At 41.0% G+C, this 27,058-nt stretch overlaps 1 protein-coding gene across 1 annotated transcript in view; it reads right to left on the bottom strand.

Moving 5' to 3' along the window:
• thsd7ab (thrombospondin, type I, domain containing 7Ab) overlaps positions 1-27,058 on the bottom strand; it is a 150,366-nt gene that overhangs the window by 82,094 nt on the left and 41,214 nt on the right. Inside the window, exons 2-7 of the mRNA XM_023393425.2 lie at positions 20,155-20,989; positions 13,751-13,999; positions 12,417-12,601; positions 7,405-7,473; positions 3,006-3,161; positions 399-602 (exon numbers count right to left, since the gene is read on the bottom strand). Coding sequence (XP_023249193.1) covers positions 399-602; positions 3,006-3,161; positions 7,405-7,473; positions 12,417-12,601; positions 13,751-13,999; positions 20,155-20,989 — 1,698 coding nt within the window. The remainder of the gene's footprint in view (positions 1-398; positions 603-3,005; positions 3,162-7,404; positions 7,474-12,416; positions 12,602-13,750; positions 14,000-20,154; positions 20,990-27,058) is intronic.

Genomic DNA, 27,058 nt, shown 5'->3' with positions numbered 1-27,058 from the left:
AGGGAGGGAGGGAGAGAGGAAATGGAGTCAGGAGAGAACTCCTCGCAAAGTTGATGAATGGCAAAGCAGAAGTCCAGCCATGGAAGTCTCCTCACGTACAGAGCTGTACAGCCGGAGCTGGAGGGGTCAGCAGAGAGGTGACTTTGAAAATATAGGATATTTCACACAAGGTCAGACCTGCACTTCCGTGCAAACGGAGGTGGACCAAAAGCATAACACACTCTTTAGATGAGTAAATGGAGAGTCGGAGTTTGCTCGATAAGGTCAATCAACACATACAGCCTCTACGGAAAGAAAATGCTCACAAACAAACCACTCAGGCATCGTCGACAGCAAATTCAGCTTCAGTAAAATCTCATCATCTACGTGGACAGTGAGACTGAATTCTCCCATCTCACCGTTGCTGTTGACACACTGGACCTGTGCGAGCTGACTGCCGGGCCCACACGGCTTCTCGTCTTCAGGAACACACTGATCCAGGCCGACCAGCTGCCAGTCGTAACAACTGGGCTCGTCACACGGCACCGCCTCCACCAGGTGCGGACAGTTTCCAGGCCCTCCCGTTGGCTCGTTGGTGATTTGCCGCTTCCTCAGTTTAAAACCTGCAGCATGGCAAAGAGTGCAAAGACAGTGCTTAGCTGCCGTGATTGAGAATTACACCAAATCTATTACCAGTACATTTACAGAACACTCTCCCTCATATGTGCGATAGCCAGTGATGAGTACACATGTGGTACCTCACACTTCCTCTCCACTACACTTTAAATCTTTTTACTCCACTATATTTTATTTGACATCTTTAGCAACTAAGTTACTTCTAAGATTAAGATTTTGAAATTCAGATTTTGTTGAATTTTACGTAAGAAAATATGATAAACTCATAATTCATCGCTACAACCATTTTGACTTGTGACAAAATTACCAAAAAAACAAAAAACAAAACTGTGTCTAGTTGGGGCCCATTGTCACAGATGTCTACATGTACATAGCGGTTACACCAACGAGACATTTTCCCCATTAAACGTCTCACAGGGTTTAATTTAAATAACTGTCCAAATAGGTCAAATCCAGTATTTCATAACAAAATCTGAAATACAGGAGAATCCAAAAAAATGATATAATTTTCTATAGTTGAAATTAGTTTTTTGTTCTTTCATCATCTCACAATCCTTCAGATTTATCTTGTGACCCTTTGGAGGGGGCAGACCCTTAGGTTGGGCATCACTGTACTAAATGTATATAAAGTAGTTGAATCAACCAGCTACATCAGTAAAGGCTAATACTGACATATAATAATAGTTCAGTCACAGAGCACTTACTTACTTACTTTTGAATCTTGAAGTACAACGTGCTGATAATACTCTTGTACTGTTACTTAAGTAGGATTTGGATCCAGGACTTTTTATACTGTGGTACTGATACTTTTACTGAGGTAAATGATCTAAGTATTCCTTCCACCACTGATGATAGATGGTCATGATTAGCTTGGTTGGGTTTGATGGCTGACTTGCTCAGACAACTCATTAATACTAATGGGAATATGAGAAAAAATTGGGGCGAGCTCGAGGCGACCAGGAATCTCACTCCGCCCATATTGTTCCGGTGAGTTTTTACAGTTACAATACACATGTGACCAATGAACCAAGTCATGCAGAAGTCAGCCTACGACATGTTTTTGAAGCTTCAGTGAACACTACGTCGATCATCTAATGGCTTTTTCAAATATATCACATTAGATTTATGTGTAATTTTGCAAAAACATTTTATTTTTCCCAAACTATGGATGCACTGATTGAACAACTGCCAGATGTTGTTATAACAGATGCACATTTTATGTTGAAAATGTAATTCTAACATGGCCGCACCACCACCCACACAAATGTACCCTATGTATTTTTAGCAAGATGACCTGCTATGACTACAGACGTTCAATCATTAACTATTCATGACCATATATGGTGAAGTTATAGCTAGTATAAAAATAATAATGTCATGTAATAAAAACTATAATGAAGATGCTTTCAGACTCAATAATAATGTTTATCCGATACTGGATACTGATTATATTGCTCTCTTAAAAAAAGAAAAACATAAAGTGTTGGATGGAACATGAACAGCATTTACTACACTATAAAATCAAATTCATTTTGTTTACCACACGGGAAGTTACTGAAATAAGATATGCATAATAATCTACTTTGTTATTTCCTCGTTAAATTAAATACTTTGGTATAATTGCTGGAAAATAGAAAAAGGAAGAGGTCACTGCTTTTTCAACACAAAATAAAACTCAGTGTTAGAGGGATGAAGGAATGGACTAATTACTTGATAAAGTAAAATAAGAAAGTGAATATGAGCGGGGGGGGGGGTTATTTGAAAAAATGACAAACATTACAACTAGCCTGAGACAGTGGCAGTTACTGTCTTAAAGGTCCCATAGTTTCCCGGTGTTGATCTCCATAAGAAGATAAATTAGTGGTTTTAAGTATGAAAAACCATCTCAATGTAGTTTTACATTTCTACAGCTCTAGTAACAACAGGTCAGTGAGCCAATCAGAAGAGAGGAGGCTCTGAGCCTCTCTTCTGATTGGCTGACTGTTTTCTGAGTGACTGAATAAAAATATATCAGATTTCAGGTAAAAACACTCAGAGAAACCAAATCCTGTAAAGGTTTGGATGGTGGGTCCTGGTGGGCGGGGCTTGGTGACTGCTTTGTTGTGACATCACAAAGTTCCAGAAGTCCTGACGTGTCGTTTTAAGGCTCAGTTTCTGAATACAGGCTGTGTGCATTTCTCTGTGGACTGAGGCTTTGATACTTTCACAGTATTAATATAGAAGCTAGAGCTGATCTATAATCACACTACACATGGACATCTACTTTTATACTATATGGGACCTTTAAAACAATGTCACACAATAACTCAGAAAAATAATAATCACGTTTAAAATGTGGCATAATGACACCTTCAAACCATGATGATTTATTTGCATGTATGTCTTTGTACCTTTCTTTCCAGCCTGATCATTGCAGTTTTCAAAGGTGCAGGGCCCCCAGGCACCCCAAGGCGACACCTCACAGTCGATGGGACAGGGGATGTGGCACAGCTGAGACCTGTTTGGGATCGGCCCCTCGCACAGCCTGTTCTCCACCGGGCGGGAGGCTGCGCAGACGGAGAAAAGGAAAACAGAAAATGAGCAGCAGATAAAATGAACCTGCTTTACTTTGATCCTATCCCGGTTCGTCTTTATGTGGGGTATTTTTACCAGCATCACAACCAGCAGGAACAAGGGACACAGAATGCTTATTTACTTTTGTTCCTGGTATTAAAATCCCTATAGAGAGCAGATGAGAACCACGGTGGAAAAAAAACAAAAAACAAAACAAAGCATGTCTGTGAAGTAGACACTATTATCCCTTTGTTTTGTTTATCGCCTCCCTGTTAGCATGTCAGAATGATAAATTAGCAGTGATTATCTTGTGCAGCGCCTTGCTAGCAACATAAAACATCGTGGAGTCCTGCCCACCGACTCTCGCCGGAGACAGGAGAGAGGATTCAACAATACAACACTGAAGGTGTGAGAGAAACGGTGACGACATCTTGGCTGGAGATTATTCCATGAGGTGTGATTCGGCATCTGCTTTCCCTCTCCATGCCACGCTGGACTTAAAAAGCTCTTTCCATAATGCAACTGGTAAGTGCGTGTCTGTCTGACCTCCCACTGAGGAACTTTGTCGAAAATAAAATGGAGAGATGCTATCGCCATGCAAAGGCACAGCTCTGTGACAACTGTGCAGATCACATTTCTCTGCTGAGCCGTGGCATGATAAATACATTTGATGTGTGGAGTTTCTGAAGATACTGACTTGATGCATTTATGCATGCACATTTTGTATGTATGTTGGTGTCAGTGTCATTTCAAAGTAGACCTACTGTATCTTCCAGCTGTGCGTGCAGGATTTTTTTTTTTTTTAGTATTTATTTGATACTAGAAAGTGGAGATTGACAAAGTATGACAAAATATGAGGACAGAGATGGAGAAGAGAACGTCTAGTTAGGCTGAATCCCAAGGAGTGATTGGCATGGGCCTTAAAGGAATGAGTTTGGCATGTAATCTTAGCTTCACATGCAGACTGGAAATAAGGGGAAACAGCTAGCCTGGCTCTGTCCAAAGTGTAAAAAATGCACCTACCAGCACCTTTAAAGCCGACTGATTAGCACGCTATATCTTATTTGTTTAACGCCTACAAAAAATGTGAAGTGTTAAAATGACAACTCATGTTACAGGAAGTCTGGGAGCAGCGAAGTCTTGATGAGACAAGAGGATGAGAACATGTTAATGAGTCAGCTTTGGAGGCAGATTCTTTTAGCTTTATATTAACAGCTTTGCTAGCCGTTTCTTCCAGTTTCCAGTCTTTATGCTAACCTCAGCTGACTGGCTGCTGAGGGTCGCTTCATATTTAGTGATGAGATATGAGAATGGTTTTGATCTTCTCATCAAGAAACCAAATATTTTCCAAAATGTTGAAATATTCCTTCAAACCACCAGGCCAGCAGTGCACCACCTCCGTGCTTCCAGGTCGTCGTCGGTGATAAGAGAGAGTCCTGCTCGCTCAGCAGACGGGTTCAACCCCCTGCCTGGAGCTCCACACTCTGACTGACACTTCTGAGCCTCGGCTGCTTTACAGCTACACACATACAGAGCAAACATGTCCACCAGATTTCATCCTAAAACACACATTCCAAGTTAGGGAATAATTGGTATAAAATGGTATAAAAACATAAATAAAATAGAAACATTTTATTTTAGTGAAAAAGACTTAAAAGAAGATGAGCTTAAAGGGGATGTTTGTAAGTTTTCTCTGCCGCCGAACGTGTTTTCTTGCCAGGAGCAGGTGGTGGTGATTGTCGCCTGACAAGAGATTCAGCCATCGTTGTGCTGTGCTGCATCTGCTATGGGAAAGTGACAGTGCTAGCTGGTTAGCATGCTAACTTCAGTAGAAGGAAAGACGTGATGGAGACTAGAGGTAACATTGGAGTTGATTTCCACCTCTGGAGACGGCTCTTAGTGAGTAAAGGAATGAAGTTTGATCCTGAACTTGCAACAGCTATTAATGCTAATGTTAGCTATGTAGCAGTAGCAAATCTTACAATTAGCTCCTTTAACTAAAAGTACACGTTATAGTCTGTAGATTTAATGTTGTAATTTAACGGGAGCTACTGACCATTAGAGAAAAATAACTCTACTAAAAAAATGCTGGCATGAAAGTTAAACTCTGAAGTGAATATCAAAGATACAGCAGAAATTTTGAGCCGAGTTTCACAAAATATTGTAAAAGACGAGTCTTCTGTAATCAACTCATGACACTGCAGTTCCTCCATCAACACCTGTTAGTGTAAGCAGACTTTGCTTCGTTTTAATTTGATGCTCCAAGAGGACAGTGACTGAATTGGCACCATCTGTTGTGGTGTCTGTCACTCGGCGTTTTACATAATCTTTCCCGCACAAAAGGAAATTCTCCCTGGTTAAAACTGGCCTTAAGTCTTAAGAAGATATCAGCGGTGGCATGAAAGTTAAATACACATATACAAGACGTTTGTAAGATTTCTCTCTACAGAGTCTGAGGATCGAGTGATCTCCACTTTTCAAGTATTGAGAGATAAATTTCAAATACGTTTTTCTATAGTGGATATTTAGTGACTCAAACAAAAAGAAACAAAAAAAATAAAAATCTCTTCACATGTTCAACCTGAGGCACTTTATTTCCTGTATTCCAACTGTTCCTACAAGACATCTAAGAGCTTAAAGTCTCACATAGTCATGAGAGCTGAATCATAATTCCCTCAGAACTGTACAGGGGAAGGTAAGTGGGGCTTTTGAAATGCAAAATGTCTAATTCCTCTTACAAATACACTGCAAGTCAAATACTGAGTTTGCTGAGCCACTGTTAATCCACGTCTTATTGGGGAACTACACTGACTTCAATCTTTTAACATCAATCCATTTGTGAATAAAACATTGAGGACCAACACAGTTTTAGTCTCCATGTGATAAAAAGAGAGAGAGAGAGAGAGAGAAAAAAATAACCTTCTCTATATCCTTCTTCTCTATTAGTCCACTTTATAGAGTGTTCCCCAGTGAGTTCATTTTTCTATTGTGCTGAACTGACAACGGAGGGGGAAAAAAATCCCTCATGCGAGTGCGGCTTACTGTCTGCAGCGGTGGAAAATGTCTCACGTCTCACTTTCCACATTCTGTTTGTGAAGGGAACAAAGTTTTTCTTACAGTCCCTTCAAAGTTTCCCCTCTGCTGCCCGGCTTTTTGTGGGAGAGTACATAACTTTGTTGTAATGCTTCTTATCCCTTTGTTGGATTTGGCGACAACAGTGAACGCTCTGAATGAGGAGCCGCCGTCTGGGCGTGAAACTTTGGTGAAAACACAGATTTGTATTTTTGTGTACACTACACATGTCATCATAAATCTACAGTATCACAGTGGTGGAGGGAGGTTTCACAAATGTGTTGCTAAAATCAAAGCATCGCTAATTGAATGATTTTGCCTTCTTTTTTTTCCTTTGTGGTCCATTGTAATGTTTACAGAGGGGAGGGGAGGAGAGGAGAGGAGAAGGGAGGAGAGGAGGGGAGAGGAGAGGAGAGGAGAGGAGAGGAGAGGAGGGGAGAGGAGAGGAGATGATAGGGGAGGAGGGGAGAGGAGAGGAGATGATAGGGGAGGAGAGGAGAGGAGAGGGGAAACAAGGAAATAAGGATAGAAGTGAGGAGATGAGATGAAATAAGGTGAGAGGAAAGGAAACAATGAGAGAAAAACCAAGTGTAGAGGAGAGGAGGATGGAGGATAGGGCAGGAGACAAGGATAGATTTTAGGAGAGAAGATGAAAAGAAATGGGGAGAGGAGAGAGGAGAGAGGAGACAAGGAGAGGTAAAGCAAGAGTAGAGGAGAGGAGGACAGAGGATAGGAGAAAAAAAGAGGATATAGGTTAGGAGAGAAGATGAGAAGAAAAAAGGAGAGGAGATCATGAGAGGAAACAAGGACTGAGGAAAACAAGAGGAAACAAAGAGAGGAAAGGAAACAAGGAGACATGAAACAGGAGAAGAGGAGAGGAGGACAGAGGATAGGAGAGGAGACAAGGGTAGAGGTTAGGAAACGGAATAGAGGATAAGAGAAAAAAGGAAAAGAAAAGGTTGGAGAGGAAAGGAAAGGAGAAAATGAGAGAGGAGAGGTATAAAGGACGGGAGAGGAGGATAGAGCAGAGGAGACTGATAGTGAGAAAGGAAGAGGATAAAAAGGGATGTGGAGGTAAAAAAGAAAACAGAGAAAAGGGCCTGGGGGGCGTAAAGCACGGGGAGGGGCTGGGGCTCCGTTATCAGCGTGACTAAAAGCACCTACCTGTAATCTGGAAGGTGATGGAGAGGAGAGGGGGAACACTAGGCTTCTGCTGTCTTTGGGTCTGACCCGCTGCAATTACAGGGGGAGATAGCGCTATTAGCTACGCACACACAGGGGAGACAGGCATTACCAAACAAACACGGAGAGTGTGTGTGTGTGTGTGTGTGTGTGTGTGTGTGTGTGTGTGTGTGTGTGTGTTGGGGGGGGCTGTACATCAGACACTAGCAGAGACTAATCTAACAACCACAGCAGGAGAGGCCACAGAGAGCTGGGCCTCGAAAACCCGGGACTGTTTACAATCAAATGCTTTAGAAGAAAGATTCAATCTTTCCGTCTGTGTCTTTTCTTCTTTTTTTTTATCGGTCTAAGCGATTGTACAAGATAATTTTTGTTTGTGACTCTTTTATTTTGATATGGCCAAATCAGACTCGTGGTTTACGAACAAAAGCCACACAGACTTTTGGTCACCATGTCATCTGATCAGGTTGGAGATGTTAGCATTGGGGGATCAAAAGAAATCTGATTACAGTCTTTTTAACTTCACAGCGACCGACTTATCTTGGGTCTTTGACACAATTAACATCTTTGTTTCATGGCAGCTAATTAACTGCTGATTGTCTTGATTTTGCATTGTCTTTTATGACTTTCCAAGCATTGAACCGTTTGGGGAAATGTGCTTATTTGCTGTGTTTCCAAGAGAGAGATGAAAAGATCGACGTCACTCCTGAGCTGCAGTCAGGACATGGTTAGCCTAGCTTAGCATAAATACTGGGGGCAGGAGAAACAGCTAGCCTGAGCTCTAACCAATAAAAACGTTTCACCTGCACAAAAAACTGAAAAAGGTAAAAACAACAATTACTGGTTTTAAAAGGCGTTATGAGCTGGAACCAGCAGGTGCAGTGACTGTAGTGTTGTCATCCATTGTTACTGTGCTGGATTATTTCACATAGCAACCCCTCACTGTAGCTGCAGATGCTGCACACAAAGTGCTGGGCGGAAGGATAAACTGTTCCAGCAGCTTTCTTCTACCAGGAGATTTATTTTTTCTTCTTTGGCAGGAAGTGTATTACCATTGAGCTGCGCCTCTATCGCTCCCCTGGGATTCAGATTTCTTATTCCTTCTCTTAATTGTGTCTCTGTGTATTATTTCTTGATATCTTTGTGTCTTTTTTCAAAATGTAATAACTGGTCAGGAAAGAAGAAGAAGAAAAAGCTTGAGCACAAAGCTGAAGCATAAAATCACAAATTGCTGCTTTTACATTTCTGTTCATGTCACAAACAACACACATTGTGTCAATAAAGCACTTTAAAAGATATTTGCAGGCATATTTTTTTGGACAGAGCCAAGCCAGCTGTTTCCCCTTTCTTCCAGTCTTTATGCTAAGCTAGGCCAACCATGTCAAGAATAACCATATTTCTTTTATATCTTCTGTCACTCCAATCACTCACACTTTCAGATGATTCTGGTTCTCAGCATGTAGTTAAGAATTGAAATCAACCTGGGAAAGATGACCAAAATGTCAACTCCCACCAGGTTGGATGTGGTGCTTCAGGGATCCATATGCTGCAGCAGCTGAGAAACCCAAGCCTCCAGTTACACAGCATTAGCTGAGGAAATGCTAGATGAAGTTACTTATGCTATAGATACAGGTCTGGGGTCAGATTGGAGCTATTCCCCCATAAAGATTAAGGTTAAGATTTAGGAGGTGGTAAGCTGATTCCAGATCTAGGCCTGAGGGTATCCTCCTCCCTTTTGCATGGTGATATTTATGCATGAGAACGGGGGGAAAAGAGAGCGCTGGTTGCAGCAAACTTCACTTGAGCCACTGTCTGCCTCTCTGTCTCAGTGGTATGCTGGGAGATTACCCCCCAATGGAAGGGAAAGAAATCCTGCGCCAAGAAGATAAGAACTTTGTGTGCATGTGTGTGTGAGTGTGTGTGTGTGTTCATGCACTCTCACACACAAGTCACGCATATTTCTGCACAGCCAGCCCTGGCAACACCACTCTCAACATGCTTGTTTATATGAATCTTTTACTGTATACTAGCAGAGGTTACACCTCAACATGTATGATCGCTCCACGTGCACCGTGTGCTCTCCCTCGCCCTACGGTCCCTATAGCACTTCAGCTTAAAGGGAGAAAGGAGGAGACGGACAGAGGAAAGACATACAGTCTCACAGGCTATACATTATACATTCATCCTTATGTTATACAATACACTTTGTCCGTCGATGGATTTAATCTTTGCTACCAGACTCATTATTCTTTAATTAGGGCAGATACTCAGAGAAGCAGGGGAACGCCGATCAATTCAAACCCAGAAAAACGTTGCTTTAGATTAGCAGAGGCCCTGCCCGCTCCTCCCTCACAAGTCATTTATTATAAATGTATTCAACATCTCACATTATAGTTTTAGATTAATATTACGACCCTTCAAGAAATATTAAAAAGAATAAAGTGTAATAATCTATCGTGTCCACCATTGATTGATGGTGGACACGTGAATATCTTATTCCAAATTTTTTGCATTAAATCCTTCCTCAGCTTTTAGTAACTACTTGCTAGTCTCAGACTAACGACAGAATAGGTTTGCACTAAAATCTTAGTGACAATAGTAAAAACAAACAATTTATTAAACCTATCTCACAATACTTATTTAATACTTATTTTCTCAGGGAGAAAATCTTGATGCACATGATCTGATGTTGTGTTTTATCGTTCTGTTGAGAGCACAAAGTCTCTGGATCATGAATAACCAGATAAACACAGATGGAAAAAATAAAAAATTCATATAAAACATTGCTGTTGAGTGTTTCATTAGCTTTATAGTCTGTTTCCAGACCTGTGAATTCTCAGACATCACTAGGTCTGCTGGTGTGCTCTCATGGCTGTTTCCCTGGTTGGAAACACCACCGAGCCAACGAGGGCTTTGTAAGTAAGATTAAGAACAGTAACGTCACCCTCAGGTGCCAGAGGCAGAAACATGGCGACAGAAAAATGAGCACAAACATGGACAAACCCATAGAGCTGAATGCAGCTATAAGGACTGTTGTAAGTTTACTTACAGCAATAACTCCTTGACTCTTTAATTAACATATTTTATTACTTGGCTTGACAAACATTAGGTCAGTTGCTCGGCTACCTCAGTTTATGTAATCCCTTATTAAACAGATGACTTAAATAAATGGCGGTAAAAGATGTCACTGATTTAATTATCGTTTTCTTTCATTTTATAATTTCTCCACTTTATTTACTTACTTACTTTACTAACTTATTTCTTGCATCACTGTTAAGCAGTTTGTAGCTTTGTTTCTGAAACATATTATATTAAAAAAAATTATTATTATTATTACCAGTGATGGCGGTGTCAAAACAAAGAGGAGCATCTCTCTACATTTGGCAAAAATGTTGACTGGCATCTCACCTTCTCTCAGACTTTGTCACTTTCTCACACGATCAGCACAGTTGGTCTCCATAAGCTTAGTCTCAACTAATGTGTTTAACACCCTCTTTAAGAGGGCAGCTTTGACTCTAAGCTGGTTTGACAAGTGTCGGAAACGGAGGCCTTTGCTCCTGTGGCCACTGACAAGTCACCGCAGGACACACGAGCGGACAAATCCCTGATCTAAATGACTCCTGATTCGGTTTCAAAGGAGCAGATGTGCTGTTTAAATGTTCAGACAGAACACATGACGCAAACCACGCAGCCACAGTGGGATATTAAAATAAATACTACAATGACTATGAATGCAGATGCAATATCTTATGTCATTGTATATCTGTATATGGATTGAGACAACATGTGGGCTTATGTCAGCATTTGATGTGCAATTATCTGCTACAAATCCATAGAGGGACTGCAGAGGGACTTCCTGTATACACTGTGTGTGTGTGTGTGGGGGGGGGGGGTATAAGCCGTCATGTAACAGCGCTTGATCAAATTCATTTGAGTTACACTTGAGAATTGAACTGATTTTTTTTCAGACGTGGTTGTGTGATGCTGCGTGTGCGCAGCTGTGGTGTTGAATTTAGTTACAGTGTGGAACAAGGACGACTTAACTAAAATATGCAAGTTGACAAAAAGGGAATTCTTTTACACGCTGCACCCATTATGAAAAAGCTTCAGGTGGCAGATAACGATGAATTCAGCATTTTTCTCAAGCTTACGAGATGCAGTCAAACGCTTGTGACAGCAAATGTTTCCACCTTTCATGCTGTGTTGACATGTATAGATTCATGAGTCGATTAATTGACTCAGAAATGTAATCATAGAGGTCTTAACTGAGCCCACACTAAGGGACACAAGATACTCCTCTTGGTTTTTTTTTGTATGTGTGTTATTGTCCTGCATTTTACTTTTATACTGATATGGACCTCTGTGTGTCAGAAATAACCTTAGTACTACTACTCTTATAATAATATAGAAATCACAGAGGACAGAAGGGAGACAGGAAAGAGCAGTGGACACAGAAACAGAGGCTGGAATAAGAAAAAAAACAACCTAGAAGGAAATATTGTGAGTGAGTTATTTTCATAGTGAAGTGCAGCATTTTGAAGCAGTCGGAGCATATTGTGATAAATTAAGATAAACTGTCTTTTAGATTTGGCAGACGTTTGACTGGCTTCAAGAGCCATTCAAAACATCTCAATCACGTACTTAGCAGCAACAAGCAGCTGGTCTACATAACAATGTGTCCATGAACATAAATAATACATATATGACAATATATTAAGTAGAAGAACATATTGCTAGAATAATCCAAGGCTTCCAGTCACTGTTATCCTTTACTGTCCCTGAAAACTTGAGCAATATAGAGAAATACTGAAGAGTGGAAGTTTAACACTGTGCATGTGCTGCAGACTAATCGTAGCACTAAACGTGTGTTCAGGATGAACTCTAACCAAGTTCTACTATAAGTGGTGTAATTGAATACTAAGTCAATGCAAATTCACTGAATAAAAGCAAGGTTATTTATTCTATTCAACAATTTAAAACTTTTTTTTTTTTACCTTTGTCTTTTTCTCGGAGGCTGTTGAGGTATTTCAGAAGCTCCGCATTGGCCTGGACACAGTAAACTTCTCTGGTCTGCAGGCCTCCTCCACAAAGCCCCGTCAGGTTGCTACGTCGACGGTCCTGTTGGCTTAGCAACAAGTCAACCCGGCAGTCGCTCCACTCCGTGGTTCTCCAGGTGTAACTGCAGACGGAGAGAACGTGGAACAGCAGGGGTTGGGTGGATGAGAGTGTGACGGAGTTCAGTGTGGATGGAAAGGAACAGCATATTTACAGTCTTGCAGAACTGACTTTAGCACATAAAGATGCGTTGCACACCTACAACCAATTTAGTCCCTCTGTTTTTCTAATAACGTTATGTGGTACTGTGGGGAAGTATGTTTAGTATGCAAGTACATTCAGTATTACATGGTCAGCCTGTAACACAGTTTCTTCACCACTTTAACCATTTATTTACCCAACAGAAGAATAGAGATGTAAGATTTTTGTTTATAAAGGTGAATATTTGAATAATAATCACAATCTAGAGGCCCATCCCATTACTGATTACAGCTGGTAGTGATGCTGTAAAGTGGCTGCGCAGTAGTAAGTGTCAGTACACACCAAAATCTATGAAGAGAAACTTTATTTCTTGTTTTCTAAAAATATATAATAAATAAAATAACCAGTCTGACAGAAAATCAAACACTCTAGGATGAAAGTGGGAATAGGTTGTTGGTAGTAGGTGTGTAAAGATGATATAGGATGAAACTGAGGGAGTGAAGGCCATCTGTGAGCCTGCGGTCTGAATGTTGTGTGAGAGAATTTGTTGGACTCAAATATCCTTGCAGTCTCCCTGCATTTGTCTCTACTTTGTGTCTGGCACCAGCCCAAGCACTTATACTAATCTATCTCCATATGCTGTCTCCTACACACACACACACACACACACACAAACACACACACACACACACACACACACACACACACACACCTCCATGGGCCACCCAGGAGAGCAAATGAACTTGGTGATATGAGTAAAGGGAAGTCAACAGGAAACGTGTGCAGCCTCAGTTAGGTTGAATACCACTGTATCTGAGCCTGAGCTCTGCTGGAATACAGAATGAATCCCTGCCGTGTGTTTTGTTACTCGAGCAAGGTCTTGACAATGTGGTACCCAAGGAGGAAGGTATTATCACAACTTAACATGCAATTGTATCCCTGTGAAACATGAGCCCCTGTCGGGCGCTAAGCTACGAAACCCACATCTACACTTTTACTCAAATTCAAAAAGCCTCTGCTCACTCCCCGCTGTGCCCCCCTCCCCCCCCCATCATCATCAGAAGGAACTCACGTGGCGCAGGGTGGCACACCGTCCCCCTGAGGTTCACAAGGCTCCGACTCCTCCAGCGGCGCGCAATCCGCCCCCTCGCCCACAGGAAACTGGAGTACCTGTCTGCTCCGAGTGCGATTTCCTCTGGGAGACTCGGGGTCCACGCAGGTTTTGGAGCAAGGGCCCCACTCGGCCCAGTCGGTCACCTGGCAGTCCTTGGGGAGGACGCAGGACTGGACGGTCAGAGGCAGGTCCCTGAGTGTGCAGAGGCTGGGAGACGACAGGGAGGGGAGGGGGGAGGGGGAAGAGGAGGTATGGTTATTATGAGGTTGAACTTGGATGAAAGGGAGGATTCCTCTGCTCAGAATGCAGACAGTGCTACAAGAGAAGAATTCCCCACGCTTGTAATCGAGACCTTTTTATTGAAGGAATAGTCCAGCAGTAAAACCACATTTTAACAGATTAAACAACAACAAGATGTAACATTTTAATTCCTCAGTTCCTCTTATTATTGTCTTATTTTTATTGTTTCTATTTATATCTTAGTCATTTATGGCTCTGTGTGTGGATGGAGGTGGTGGGGATTGTTTTTATTGTTTTTATTCTGCATTTGTGTTATATTGTTTGTATTACTGATTACTGACTGACTGACTGAATTAGTGAGCTTTGGAGATGCAGGTAAGCTGATTACCTTTGTTCCAGTCTTGCTAAGCTAAGTAGCTGGTTGCTGTAGCCTCATATTTAGCATATAGATATGAGAGTGGAATCAATCTCAGCATATTTCTCAAAATGTCAAATAATTTCTTAAATTTACACTGATAGAAAACAAAGAAAAACAGATTTTTTTAGAGGCTGAAACGAGCAAATTTTTTTCATTCAGATTAATTTTCTCTCAATTGACTTATTTATTGGTTGACCAATCGTTTCACAGCAACTAAATGACAATTCCAAGCTTGAGAATGAAACACGCGAATAAGCCTGGAAACTCTCCAAAGCCAGATCCTTTTATTCCTTTGTCATCCTCGGGCTTTAACCGGTCACAGAGCATGTTTATGGTAAACAGAGTGAAGTTAAATCTTTCAGTTACTGTCACGGCCGTGTTAATGTCACTGCGCCCAGATGCCTTAAAGCCACAGTTTCTGGTCTCTGAACGCGTCGGAGTAATAGATGTGTGACACGACGAGTGGCGTGCAAAGCTTCACTCTCTGCCCTTGACTGGTGCCACATTTTTGTCATTAGCTGCTCTCATTAGCATATGAGCTGCATAATCACTTTTACGTTAAGGGTAAAATAGGGGTGGTGTGGCATCCTTCAGTTTTAAGTGTGAAGACAACCAAAACAACCTCTGATCTATTGTTCACACACATCTTTTGATCATCTAAATAGCATTTAGATGTAATGAATACCCCGTCCTCTTTGGGCCCCTTTTGAATCATTAGAAATTTGTTCTAACTAAAGCCGACTGCTTTCTGCTACTAAGTCTGGATGTCTTTCCCCTCGAGGCGATGCAGCTGACGAGCTATTAGTGCTAATTACAGCTCTGCTTCATTTAGAAAACTCTCATTTAGACATTGCCACCACACTTCACCTCCAGCAACTCAGACTTTTGGTATAAATGCGGAAATGTATGAGCTGTGTGTTTTTTTTAATTTTATTTTATTTAACTCCTGCGTCTATGGCGATTAAAACACCTCTGCAGTCTTTGAAGTGCTACTGAAGCGACACTGTGAAAAATTGTAGTTTTGTTTTTCTGCCAAACATGCTCTGTGTGCAGGCTCTTTTTTCTTTTTTTCTTTCCGCATCTGAGAAAAACAATGAGGAATTTAAACATTGACTGTGAGGCACTGAGGGTGATGGCTCGATTTCCTGTCTCAGATGGAACTTCTTGTGTTTTAAAAAGCCCCTAATGCAGCCAATGACCCATTTTTGCTGAAACTGGATCCCTTTGAGTCTTCGCCGTTTGTTGTGTGCATCCACGAGCATTTTTGTGGAGATTTCAAAGTTGCAAAAAGAAGTCATTATTTCTTCATCTCAGTCATTGAGACAGAATGAGGACACAATCATTCTCTATTTAAATAAGTGAGATGATGTCTGAAAAAAAAAATGTTCATTTTTAAGCCTTTAGGTTTTACACAGTGACTTGCAACAATGGACTCCGAGGGCTTTCAGAAAAATACAGGCAGTCAGAGAGTCCTCATATTTCAACACTTGCATGCTCATTACTTCCAAAACGGAAATGTGCTACAGAGATGGTCTAAAAACATAAATCTATGTGGGTCAAATTATTAAAGAAGCCTTTAAGCCCATGGAGGACAAAAAATATTAAGAGGAGAAGTTGGGCCAAAAAAGAGACGAGAAACAAAAGTCAGGATTAAACGCAATGATGTAATATGATGCACCCCCCTCAGTGGCGAAAAATAATAAAATAAATAAATAAAAAGGTCATAATGCATGCTGGTTAACAAGACTGAGTTATGAGTACGTGGCCTGTTTGGGACGAGTGGGGGACTGTGGAGAAAGTATAAACCCAGTGACAGATGTTCATCAAACAAAATTGGAAATGAAGTGAGCAAGATGTTCAGAGAGCGTCTGGCTAGGATATGACTGGGTTATTGCTTCACTGGGAAGTTTGTTCCACTTTTCTGAAAGTGGCAAAAACAACTATGAATATTTCAGAACAAGAAATAAACAAGTCAAGGATTAATATTTATGCTCCTAAGGGCATGTGAGTTGTTTTCACGGTTCCTTTGAAATATTTGATCCCAGTCACTGCTGAGAGCTTGGCGCCAACAAAGCATTAATGAATAGATTTAGTACATAATTGATCAAATCTTAGAGTACAGTGGCATGTGACAGATATGTGATGTGAATGGAGGCTTGCTCTACTGACACTGTCACTGATTCTTTCCTGGAGATCAGAGACCTTATGAAAGCCCCAAATCTGAGTTTCAGGGGAGCGGCGCTGACATTTTAACTTACCGTCAGTCGAGGAACAGAAACAGAGATGAGACATCCACGGAAGCATTTCTTTAGAAGAATTTCTTACTATCTTACACTCATCTAATGTAGAAATCAGAGGGTTATTACGAGTAACATCACTACACGTTGTCACGACAACTATAATTCACTGATTACCTCGTAATGTTACATAACTTTTTGTTGAATCTGGTCGTCCACAACTTTACAACTCTCTACAGCGGCTGTGGATTGGTAATATTTTTGACAAACGCTGACTTTTAAAATTGTACCAGATAGTAGAATATACATTTTTATATTTAGGTGATGAAACTTCTTCTTTTTTTTCAGAACGAACGGGTCACAGATGAAATATTCAGTTTGTCAATTAGAAACATACCCCTCCACAAATACCTTTAAGAAGTATCTAAATCTAATTTTTTTTAAAAAGGGATCAGGAGACTTATTTTGACAGCACTAATCCTGGTTTAGGAGTCCAATTTGTAGACATTCTTGACTATAGGCATCAAATCTGATTGCATCCTTCATTTGTTTTACTGGGCTTCGTGCAAATTAGGGTCAGTCGGCCCCTCCTCTGGCCCAGAGGGTGGTGACGATGCTGAAGCTGAAGTTGTTTGGCAACTGCCTGAATATGAAGAATATATAACAGCAATATCTGTTTAGCTATCCATGGAGTAACATAAAACACACAAAAGGCCTGTGTCTAATTCAATTGTCATTTCAGCTGCAGTCATCACGTGGACCGTAAGAAAAAAAACGTCTGCAGCTCTTAAACGTGTTTGGGAAAGAGATTCTGTGTCTCATTTGATGAACAGAAGTGGGATAGAATCTGAAGCAACTCCCGTGTAATGTCAAAAGATTTCAGGGTGAGGCTCATACGATTCAAAATCTTACAGCGCTACAAGTGGAAGCCAGATGGTTTATTTACAGACTTGGTTTAAAGGATTCTGCAGCCTGTTGGAAATGTAGAGCTCGTACATACTCTCTGGACACGCACCAAAATCCGTCAATGAAGATTCACTGTTATATTTTTAATGTCATAGTGATGCAATTTTTATTTGGTCCAAAACTTTATATGTTAGGAGATTGTAAAGTGCTACCTGCTTTTCCCACAATCACTGAAGGACTGAACCCAGACAGCAGTAACAATTGGATGGCAAATCATTGTCAGGAATTGGGAGAAACAGGGAGAGCCTCCTTTTAAGAACTGGGTGACAGTGTTAGGAGAAGTTTTCTGTGTATGAAAGAAGGAAGTGTGACAGGACAGAAAAATACTTGGGCATGTGTATTTCTTTTTATAAATAAGAGAATGAGGAGGAAGCACACTGTTGATGATGATGTTTTCCTGTGCATTTTGTACCGTCTCTGTATTGTCTCTTATTTACTGTCTCTTATTTTTAATCTTTTTTTTGCTTTATTTCTAAGAACGCCACTGTATTTTGTTTCACCCCTCTGTATTTGGGTGTGGTGGGTTTTGGTACTTCTGTTTGGAAATAGATTGTATCTTTTTTTTATTTTTAGTGCTGATGTTATGTTTCAAAATAAAAAGTGCAAAAAATAAATTGCATGCAGTTACCTCCATGTTTACTGACACAGTTATATCGAGTAGGAGAATGACTGAGGATGTGTCATGGAGAGATGGATGCATTCACACCTGCATGTCAGTCTAACACTTCTAGATTGCATTTACACTTGGCTTTTTTGATGTTGAATCTGATCCTCCGAGATGCAAATGCAGATGTGATAATTAGGTATAATGAAGGACAATAACATTAACCAGTCTGTGAAAATATGTTTTTGCTTGACGGGTTCTGCAGGAGACACTTCTGATGTCGGCACAGCCTGACACTTAGAGTGGAACAATCACACTTGTCATGTATTTACCAAAATCCCAGCTCCAAATCCGAGGCTTTACGTTAATGGTGCCTTCCTCTCTGCAGGCTGGTGGTAGACTCATTTCTTGGGAGTAAACGTTTGATGTGCATTTCAGGCTGAGGCTTCTGCTGAGAAATGAGTGGGAATTGAGAGCCATTTGATCTGTCTTATTATCAGTCAGAGTGTGTGACTTTGTAGCTCGCAGCAATAATAAAGAGAGGGTGAGAGGTTAAATCCCAATTGGGTTTACCAACACTATAAATGGCAGCACTCATACAGTTACAAATTGTATTCTGTATAGTAGTGCCCATTCAATTACATATTCTAGCAATTCTTTGTTTGATGGAGTTAAAAAGTTCACATTTTGTGATACTAGTTAAAGGTCCCATATTGTATAAAGTGAGATTTTTAAGTCTTGTTTGATTATAGATCAGGTCTAGGTTCTGTATTAATACTGTGAAAGTATCAGAGCGCTCAGTCCACAGAGAAATGCACACAGCCTGTATTCAGAAACTGAGCTTTAAAGCCAGCCGTCAAGACTTCAGTAACTTTGTGATGTCACAACAAACCAGTCAACGCCCTCAGCCATGCCCCACCCTTCTCTTAGTGTTAACCTGAAATCTTTGCAGCGTTAGCTTACAGACTTGACTCCTCAATCATAAACATTTTTTCACATACTCCTAGTTTTGATTTTTAAATATCCGTCACTTCCATATCTACATGTTAGACACTTAAAACTACAGTATCTGTATGGCTTGGTATGTGAGATAATATCTGTCTTGTTATTTATATATATTTATATACATATTTATATGAACTGAGCCTTTAACATATCTGGCAGTTGTAACCTTAAAAGGTTAAAATGCAGTAAACATTTCCCTTTACTGTTTAGAATATTTACTGTAGCAATTTGACTTCAAGGTGCCATTTTGAGTGACCCTTGATTTGTTCACTTCTTTACACATCCATTCAAAACCCAGAGGGCAAAAAAAACCCCAGAAAACTGCCTTATTTTGAAAAGTGCTACACAAAGTTGTGGCTGAGATTGATTTCATGTCATAAAAATGAGTTGCTTTGCCACTTCCATCCTCGGAAGTTGACATCAAATACACTGTGGTAGTTGTGCCTCATTGCTCTGACAGCACGGCAGTGACAAAGACACAGCCGATAAACATCCTCCACTACATGTCACCTCCTGACAGGGAGAAGAAAAACTTGGAGGAAAACAAATTTGGTATCATGTTTAGCTGTTAGAAACCCACTGACTTAAGGACCAGTACATCTCAACATCACAGCTACACAGACACATGACAACATTAAACAGGTGGATGGAAATACATATAAGGAATACTTGGCAAATTAGTGAAACAAAAGAAAATACGAAAAAAGACACTGTATGGATACATCATGCAAGCGATGTGTTCATTCTATTTTCAAGATGTATTTTTGATGAATTTTTCATCAGTGCCCTTGCAGGAAGATTAAAGTGACATACAGTATAATAGTGCTGCAGAAAAGAACCCCAAAACATATTAACTTTAATGTCACATTAACATAAAAATAGTGCCACTCACTTGCGTCCCACAGCGCTCCCATTCCTATGTATGCAGGTCACATCCCGAGTCTGGTAGCCCACCTGAATGTCCCAGAAGGGGCTCTCTTGCCGGTTAAGGCGGTTCCTGGTTCGTTTCTTCTGTATAAGCTCCCTGGTCTCGGGATCTTTGACTCCTGCTCGATCCCTGAGCCCCTGGCCTTTACCTTTCCTGCGCTTGGCTTGACGTGCTGTCCGTGTCTGCGGGAGAGCGCAAGGGCTCCACGGTCCAACCCTGAGACTGTACATGCCCTCTGGACCTGTGCAAGGCCCCGGTTTACAGGACTGGAACTCAGTTAGGTTGGGGCAGACGGCGCCTCCAAAAAGTGGAGGAACCAGGACGCTGCGGACCCTGTTCCTGAGGCCTGTTCCGCACGTTTTGGAACAGGATGTCCATGGTGAATACTCGGAAACCACACAATCCTGGGGGCAAGGGATCAAACATGCCTGTTCCAGGCGAGGCTTGGGCTCAAAGTACTCACAGATGGCATCATCTGCTGGAGAGCCGTCTGACTTCAGTATGCAGCCCACCTCCCGGGTCTGAATGCCCTCTTCGCCTCCACTGCATGTGAACGGCCGCGAGGCCCCAAAGGTCCTTGCCGACACTGGCACGCACTCGTTCCAGGCACCCAGTTTCCAGTCATAAAGGTCCTTGTGCCAGTCACACACACGGAAACAGTTTCTCTGGTTGGACGGACGCTGGCCCTGGTCACAGTTGGTGTGAAGCGTCGTCCAGCCTTCCACATGGGCACACCACACGGCCCGGCTTTGGCTGCCACCCGGGCCACAGTCACTGCCCATGCACCTTCCCCATGGACCTGGGAAACAAACGAACAGGGCTCAAATTACAATGAGGTAAAACATGAAACAATAAACCTTGTACCTTCAGATGTAACTCCAAGAATAACAGTCTGGTGTACTGTTAGAAACCTCAGGAGTAAATCGCTTCATCACATAACAAAACAGAAGCAAGACAGACTGAAGAGGAAACATCTTAACCCTTAGTTCTACTTTACTGTTGGAAATCAGAATAATGATGCTCCTCAGAGTGGAAATAATTAAGAGCATATTGTTTTGTTATGGATCATTTCAAAATAAAACATGACATAACTACACAGGCTGTGAATTGAGTGGAAGTGTAGAATTAACAAACATCCTGCAGTTACACTTGCAACGATTAGTACAGATCAATGACGCCATTTGAAAACGCTTATGTGCTTTTAAAACAGAAATCCATATCATGCAAGCACCAATTAGTCAAACACTTTAGACTCCTGATACCAAAGGAAGACGGAGACACTGCTTATGTTACTTTGCTGTTAACTAAGGAAAAGCATACAATGCATCTTCAAGGATGACACAGTAACTTCACAGACTCTTCTAATATGGTCCTTGATGTAAAAGGTGTTGAAAAGCTGCTGGCAACCCACAGCTGATGATGTGTGAGTACAGAAAATATGTCACAGCCAATAAAAATAATCTGGCGCCTCGTTTTTGTGATACACTCAAGTCAGACTCCACAATTCTTCAGCGCTTAGTGGTAAAAAAACGTCCTGAGAGCTACAGCACGGGGGTGGGGGTGGGGGGGGGGGGGGGGGGGGGGGGGGGGGGGGGGGGGGGGGGGGGGGGGGGGGGGGGGGGGGGGGGGGGGGGGGGGGGTGGGGGTGGGGGTGGGGGGCTGATTAGGCAATGCAAATACAACGTGCAACGATGGAGATTATAGGTGATCAAAGAAAAGTGTCTGAAAGCCAATTTACAGGGGTTATGAGTAATCTGTGGCATTTATCAAACTCTATTGGCAACCTGCAGGAACTGCCACAAATATCAATAAAACTTATTTGGCAAAGCCTCCTGTCGCTCACAGCAGCAGAGATTCAACAAGCAGACCTTCGAACAGGGCTGGGGTAGTAGAGAGGTATTCATACAACCATACATCATCATGCAGTAGAAAAATAAAGTAGAAAAAATACCAGCAATGCTTGGCTCAAGAATGAAGCTCTTATTGTTTTTTAGAAGTCAGGAAGTAATGAGAAATTAAATATAGAACGACATCAGCTTTATCCTTTGACAGCTGAAATGTTATTTGATGCTGGTTGCCTGCTCGTGTTATCATCCTCAAAATCGTTTATTGATATATTGATCAGTAACCCTATCAACCCTGTGCAGATACACAGTGTTATGTTTGCTTTGTGTCGACCTATTGCTCCTCTACAGACGGTAAAAGGTAAATGTATGAAATACTAGAAAGCTCAAATATCTGCACTGCTCACTTGACTTGAAAATAGCTTTGCTGCTTTATTGCATGGCTATTCAATTACATTTGAGCTTTTAGTCACTGGGCTTCTGGTGGTTTGCCCTTTATAACTTTCCAGTTTTTTTTGCCTGAAAGCTTGTATGTAATAAAGTAGAGAAGAGACTCAGATTTCTTTTTCTCCACAAGGAAAACTTAGCTGACACCATGAAAACTGTCTTAACCGAGTCAGCTCAACTCAGTGAAAAACATTAATTAACACAGGGTGGCTGCACTCACACAGTGTTATCCAAAGGCTATTGATACTACAACGGAGAAGAAATCAAACTAATTGGGTAGCTTCGCATTTCACCTCACATTAACCTCTTAGGTAATTGATTGTATTAGCATGCGGCCGGGGGCTGATTGGACCCTTAGTGGGCAGTGGGCAGGTAAGGGTGAGGGCAGCTCATGTTGACCTACGTCCATGCAGAGAAAAAAAAAAATGGCAGGCAGATAATCAGGAGCACATTTCTGGCAAAGACTCCCTCTGATGAGGCGGATTGTAGCCTTGTTGCTGATCTCAGCTGCTGATAGTGCCGACAGGATCTATCTTCAGTCAACATGATGCTGCGTTCACAGGAAGCTCAAAGCATAGTCTAAATGACTCACCGCTGTATCAACACACTAGATCAATGTCCTATCATTATGTGATTTCAAGGGTTTCTGGGCATCTATAGCGCCAGGTCACATCATGCTACTATACGCTTTCTTAAAACTGCTTTTTAGAAACTGTGGTATTCAAAGGATAAAATACAATCAGTATTTCCCAGGCAAATCCTTTCAGAGACCATGAACTATATTTGATGTTTATTTTTATTCCAATAATTGAAAAAGGCACATTGGAAGTCTCGCCTTCACAATACAAACTGATAAAAACATAGAATGTTATCTCAGGACCTGATATTGACTTTCCAGGAAAATAAAAATAAAATGCAGCCGAGAAAATGCACAGTCAAAATCTAAAATGCAGTAGAATCAGACAGGTTGTCTAGTACCAAAATAAAGCACCTCCTGCTCCAACTATAATCCATCCCAGACAGAAGTTATCTTCTGCAAGACAATTCTCTGGCACAGCTCTTTCATTCAACACTCCTCTAGCTCAGCAATGTGGAATAAATCAGGTCCTCAACAAATAAAGGTCACAACACTGGACCATAATCAACCCTGTAATGTATCTTGCCCTCTTTATCACAGTTTGTGATGTCAGATCTTTGCAACTGTTTGCAAGCTTTACCCCACAAAAAACTGAAACTTGGTCTCTCTTTTCCAGATGCAAATCAATGCGAAAGCCCCGGTCGCCCACAGCTAACTTTTCAATATTACATGCAGTCTGACAGCACAATTTGGCATTCTGAAAACAAACATTGTCCCACTTCCATTTATCATACAATCTGCTGAAAGTATTCACAGAATTTTAAACACCATCAGGTCTTTTTTTTTTATTATTTTTTTTTTTTTAAGTTAATCATCTTCTGACTTTGAAATTGAAAGTATAATCACTGTTAAACCAATAGTCATTAAAAGTCTACTTTATTTTGATAACAATCTAGTTCTGTCTTTCCCAATATCAGGTCAATACTTTATCTTTCGCATTCACGTGTTATCTTTTTGGGAAAATCAAATTGAAGACAAATGAACAGAGTTGCCACATTTACATCCTGGTGAAACTCGACATTTGCAAGCATGAGCATGAGCTTGCATAGATTGCATGTATAGAGCTCAGACCTGTGCAATCTAAATGTAAATTTAGTTTTATCACTCAGCAACAAAAAAATATCCTTTCTGTGTGTTCATTATTATAGCTGATAGTGAATTTACTGATAACCTCTCAAGATTTTGCATTATTGTCAGATTTCATGTTAAACAGGAAGCACAATCGTGCCGACGCTGTGTGACTCAATCAAAAGTGAGCAAGGTGGGCAACCTTTACCCACCCAGCCATATAAATACTGTACAGAGAGACAAAAATCATAAAAGTGTAGTATGTATGTAAATGTAATATTTAAAGAATATATGGTTCCCTTTAGACTGGCGACCTGCCTAGGCTATGGACTCCACAACCCTGGATGACGACATGATTAGTGGTTATGAAAAATGTCATAAATCCTCCAAAGTAAAGATCTTTATGAGTTGTTTGTAACTTGTCTCAAGGACAGCACATGTTGTGGACAAAGTGTTTTCTGACTTCACACCCCTACTTGCGGGAAAACATAATTTGCCACTTACAAAAGACTGTTGAAAAACAAAATCAGTTTGATGATGTGACAGCATGGCTATGGTTTGGTTAAATTTACACATAAAACAACTCAGTTAGGGCTCAGGGAAAGATCATGGTTTGCGTTAAAATAAGTACTTAAATATGCTTACAATAACCTTTTGGTTCGGGATAAAATTACTACCGGGGGCGGTAGTGATCGTCGCTGACTAGCATCGGCCATTGTTGCGTTTACAATACAAGAGGTTATAGAGCAGCGCTACGTCTTCAGGGCAGAACTCATTCGGTCAGTCGTCAGTAGAAGAAAAGACTTGATAGTTGGCATTGCTCTCCACCATTGGAGACAGCTCTTGGCGGGTAGAGGAATATATGCTGTAAGTTTGATGCTGAAGTTGCAACATTTCTTGTAGACTGGTAAGTAAATAGCTGTTAATGCTAAAATTGGCTACATAGCAAAAGCAAAACGCACAAATAGCCCGATTAAGGTTAAGGAACATTCATCATCATGGTTACGACAGTTAGACAGTGATATAGGGCACAAATAAACTGTCAGTTGTCACTGACAGTCCACTTAAACTTAAGGATCTTGAACACTAAGTAGCATTAAAGCTAAAGTGGCTACAGCCTTACGAGCTGGAAGCTAGTTTGGATTTGTTGGAAGTTTCTGCTCGAGCTAACACCCCTTGAATATGATATTTGCTTCAGAAGGCAAATTAAAAATCCATGCATGTCTGAAGCTGCGACCTCTGTCAACAAGCTTGTGTTTGTGTTGTATTTGCTGTCAGCAGAGCATAATAAGAGATGAGTGACACTGCGGAAAAAACAGTTCATGGTGGCAAATGTGTAGGAGTAAGTCCAATGACCTGTTCTGACAGTAAATGCATGAAGTTGAAGGACATCATAATATAAACCAGAAAAATGTGCAATTTAGGAATTTATGAAATGCCAGTGAAATTAATGAGGAAATGATAATAACAGTCTAGTTTAAATGAATCAATTGTTGACCAAACCTTCAAATGGGATATTATCAATTGTACAAAATGTAATTATAAACATTGGCCTCTGATTAAAACCACAATAGCCACAATGGATCACATTGCCGCTATACACTATACATTTATTTATTATTAATTACTATAGAAAGATAATTGTTTGAAATAAATGCAGAAGGCGTTCTCAGTGACTTTCACACACATTAAAACCTGGGAACCTTAAGGTCCTAATTACGATTTTTTTTTAAAAACTGAAAAGTCACCAAAAAGAAAAAGAAAGGTTCTGCAGGCAACTTAATTTTAATCATGATAAAATGAGTTATCCTTTGTTTCAGCTGAGGTCTCATGGAGACTTCAACAGGTCCCCTGGTAGCCCCCGAGCCCCATCCTGGGGACCTTTGCTTTGAACAATATATGTGGAGTGTAATATTCTCACTGTCAGGGTGAGAGTCTGATCTCTGACTGGGCCTCGAGTGTCTATTTAATGAACAGCTTCTTTGTCCCGGCAGGGTCAGCTTCACTAATGAATGGGTCACTGTGTATCTCTCTCTCCCTCTCTCTCTCTCTGCTTGTGTTTGTTTATTATTTCTCAAATCCACAGCAGCTCGCTCTCGCACTCGAAGACAGGACCTTTTTCTCGACGGGGTCAGGGTTCATCTCAGGATCACCTCGGCTGTCTGGCTGGCACTTCACTGCACTCCTATAGCCAGTGGCTGTGTCTTGACTTCAAATCAGTCAGCCTGTCATTTGTAGCTACAGTAAGTGAAAAAGGTCGAATGAGATACAAGGTGGTTGGTTCAATCAGCAAAATGAAGTTTTCGTAAAGCACTGCAGGGGCACTGCACTGCTAAGAAAAGTGTGAAATACCCTTCCACTTTTAGAAGAAACTTGGCTGCAACTGAACACTGTCAAAACTCCCACAGTATGTTGTCAGTGTGTATCTATTGCTGTACAGTAGTGAGAAGCAGCAGTCTGAAGGGTTTGAGTTAATGTACAGTGCCTTGCCAAAGCATCCATCCCCTGTGGTGTCATTCTGTTTTGTTTCTTTACAACCTGGAATTAAAATGGATTTTTTTGGCATTTTTACCATTTGATTTACACAACATGTCTACCACTCTGAAGGAGCAAAATGTTATTGTGGCACAAACAATAACTAAGATAAAAAAAAAAAGAACTATTGATTGTAGCAGAAGTATTCATCGCCCAAAGAGAATCCTTGTAGAGCCACCTTTTGTTGCAATGCTATTACAGCTGCAAGTCTTGTCTGTATTAGCTTAGCACTTCTCACCACTGAGATTTTTGCCCATTCTTCAAGGTGAAACTGCTCCAGGTCCTTCAAATTAGATGGGGTTGTATTTTCATGCTACAAACTCTCAATAGGATTGAG

The sequence above is a fragment of the Seriola lalandi genome, unplaced genomic scaffold (assembly GCF_002814215.2).
Source record: "Seriola lalandi dorsalis isolate HSWRI2012SDOR001 ecotype SW California unplaced genomic scaffold, Sedor1 jcf7180002054934, whole genome shotgun sequence".
Lineage (NCBI taxonomy): Eukaryota > Metazoa > Chordata > Actinopteri > Carangiformes > Carangidae > Seriola > Seriola lalandi.
This window is presented reverse-complemented; position numbering and strand designations above follow the sequence as displayed.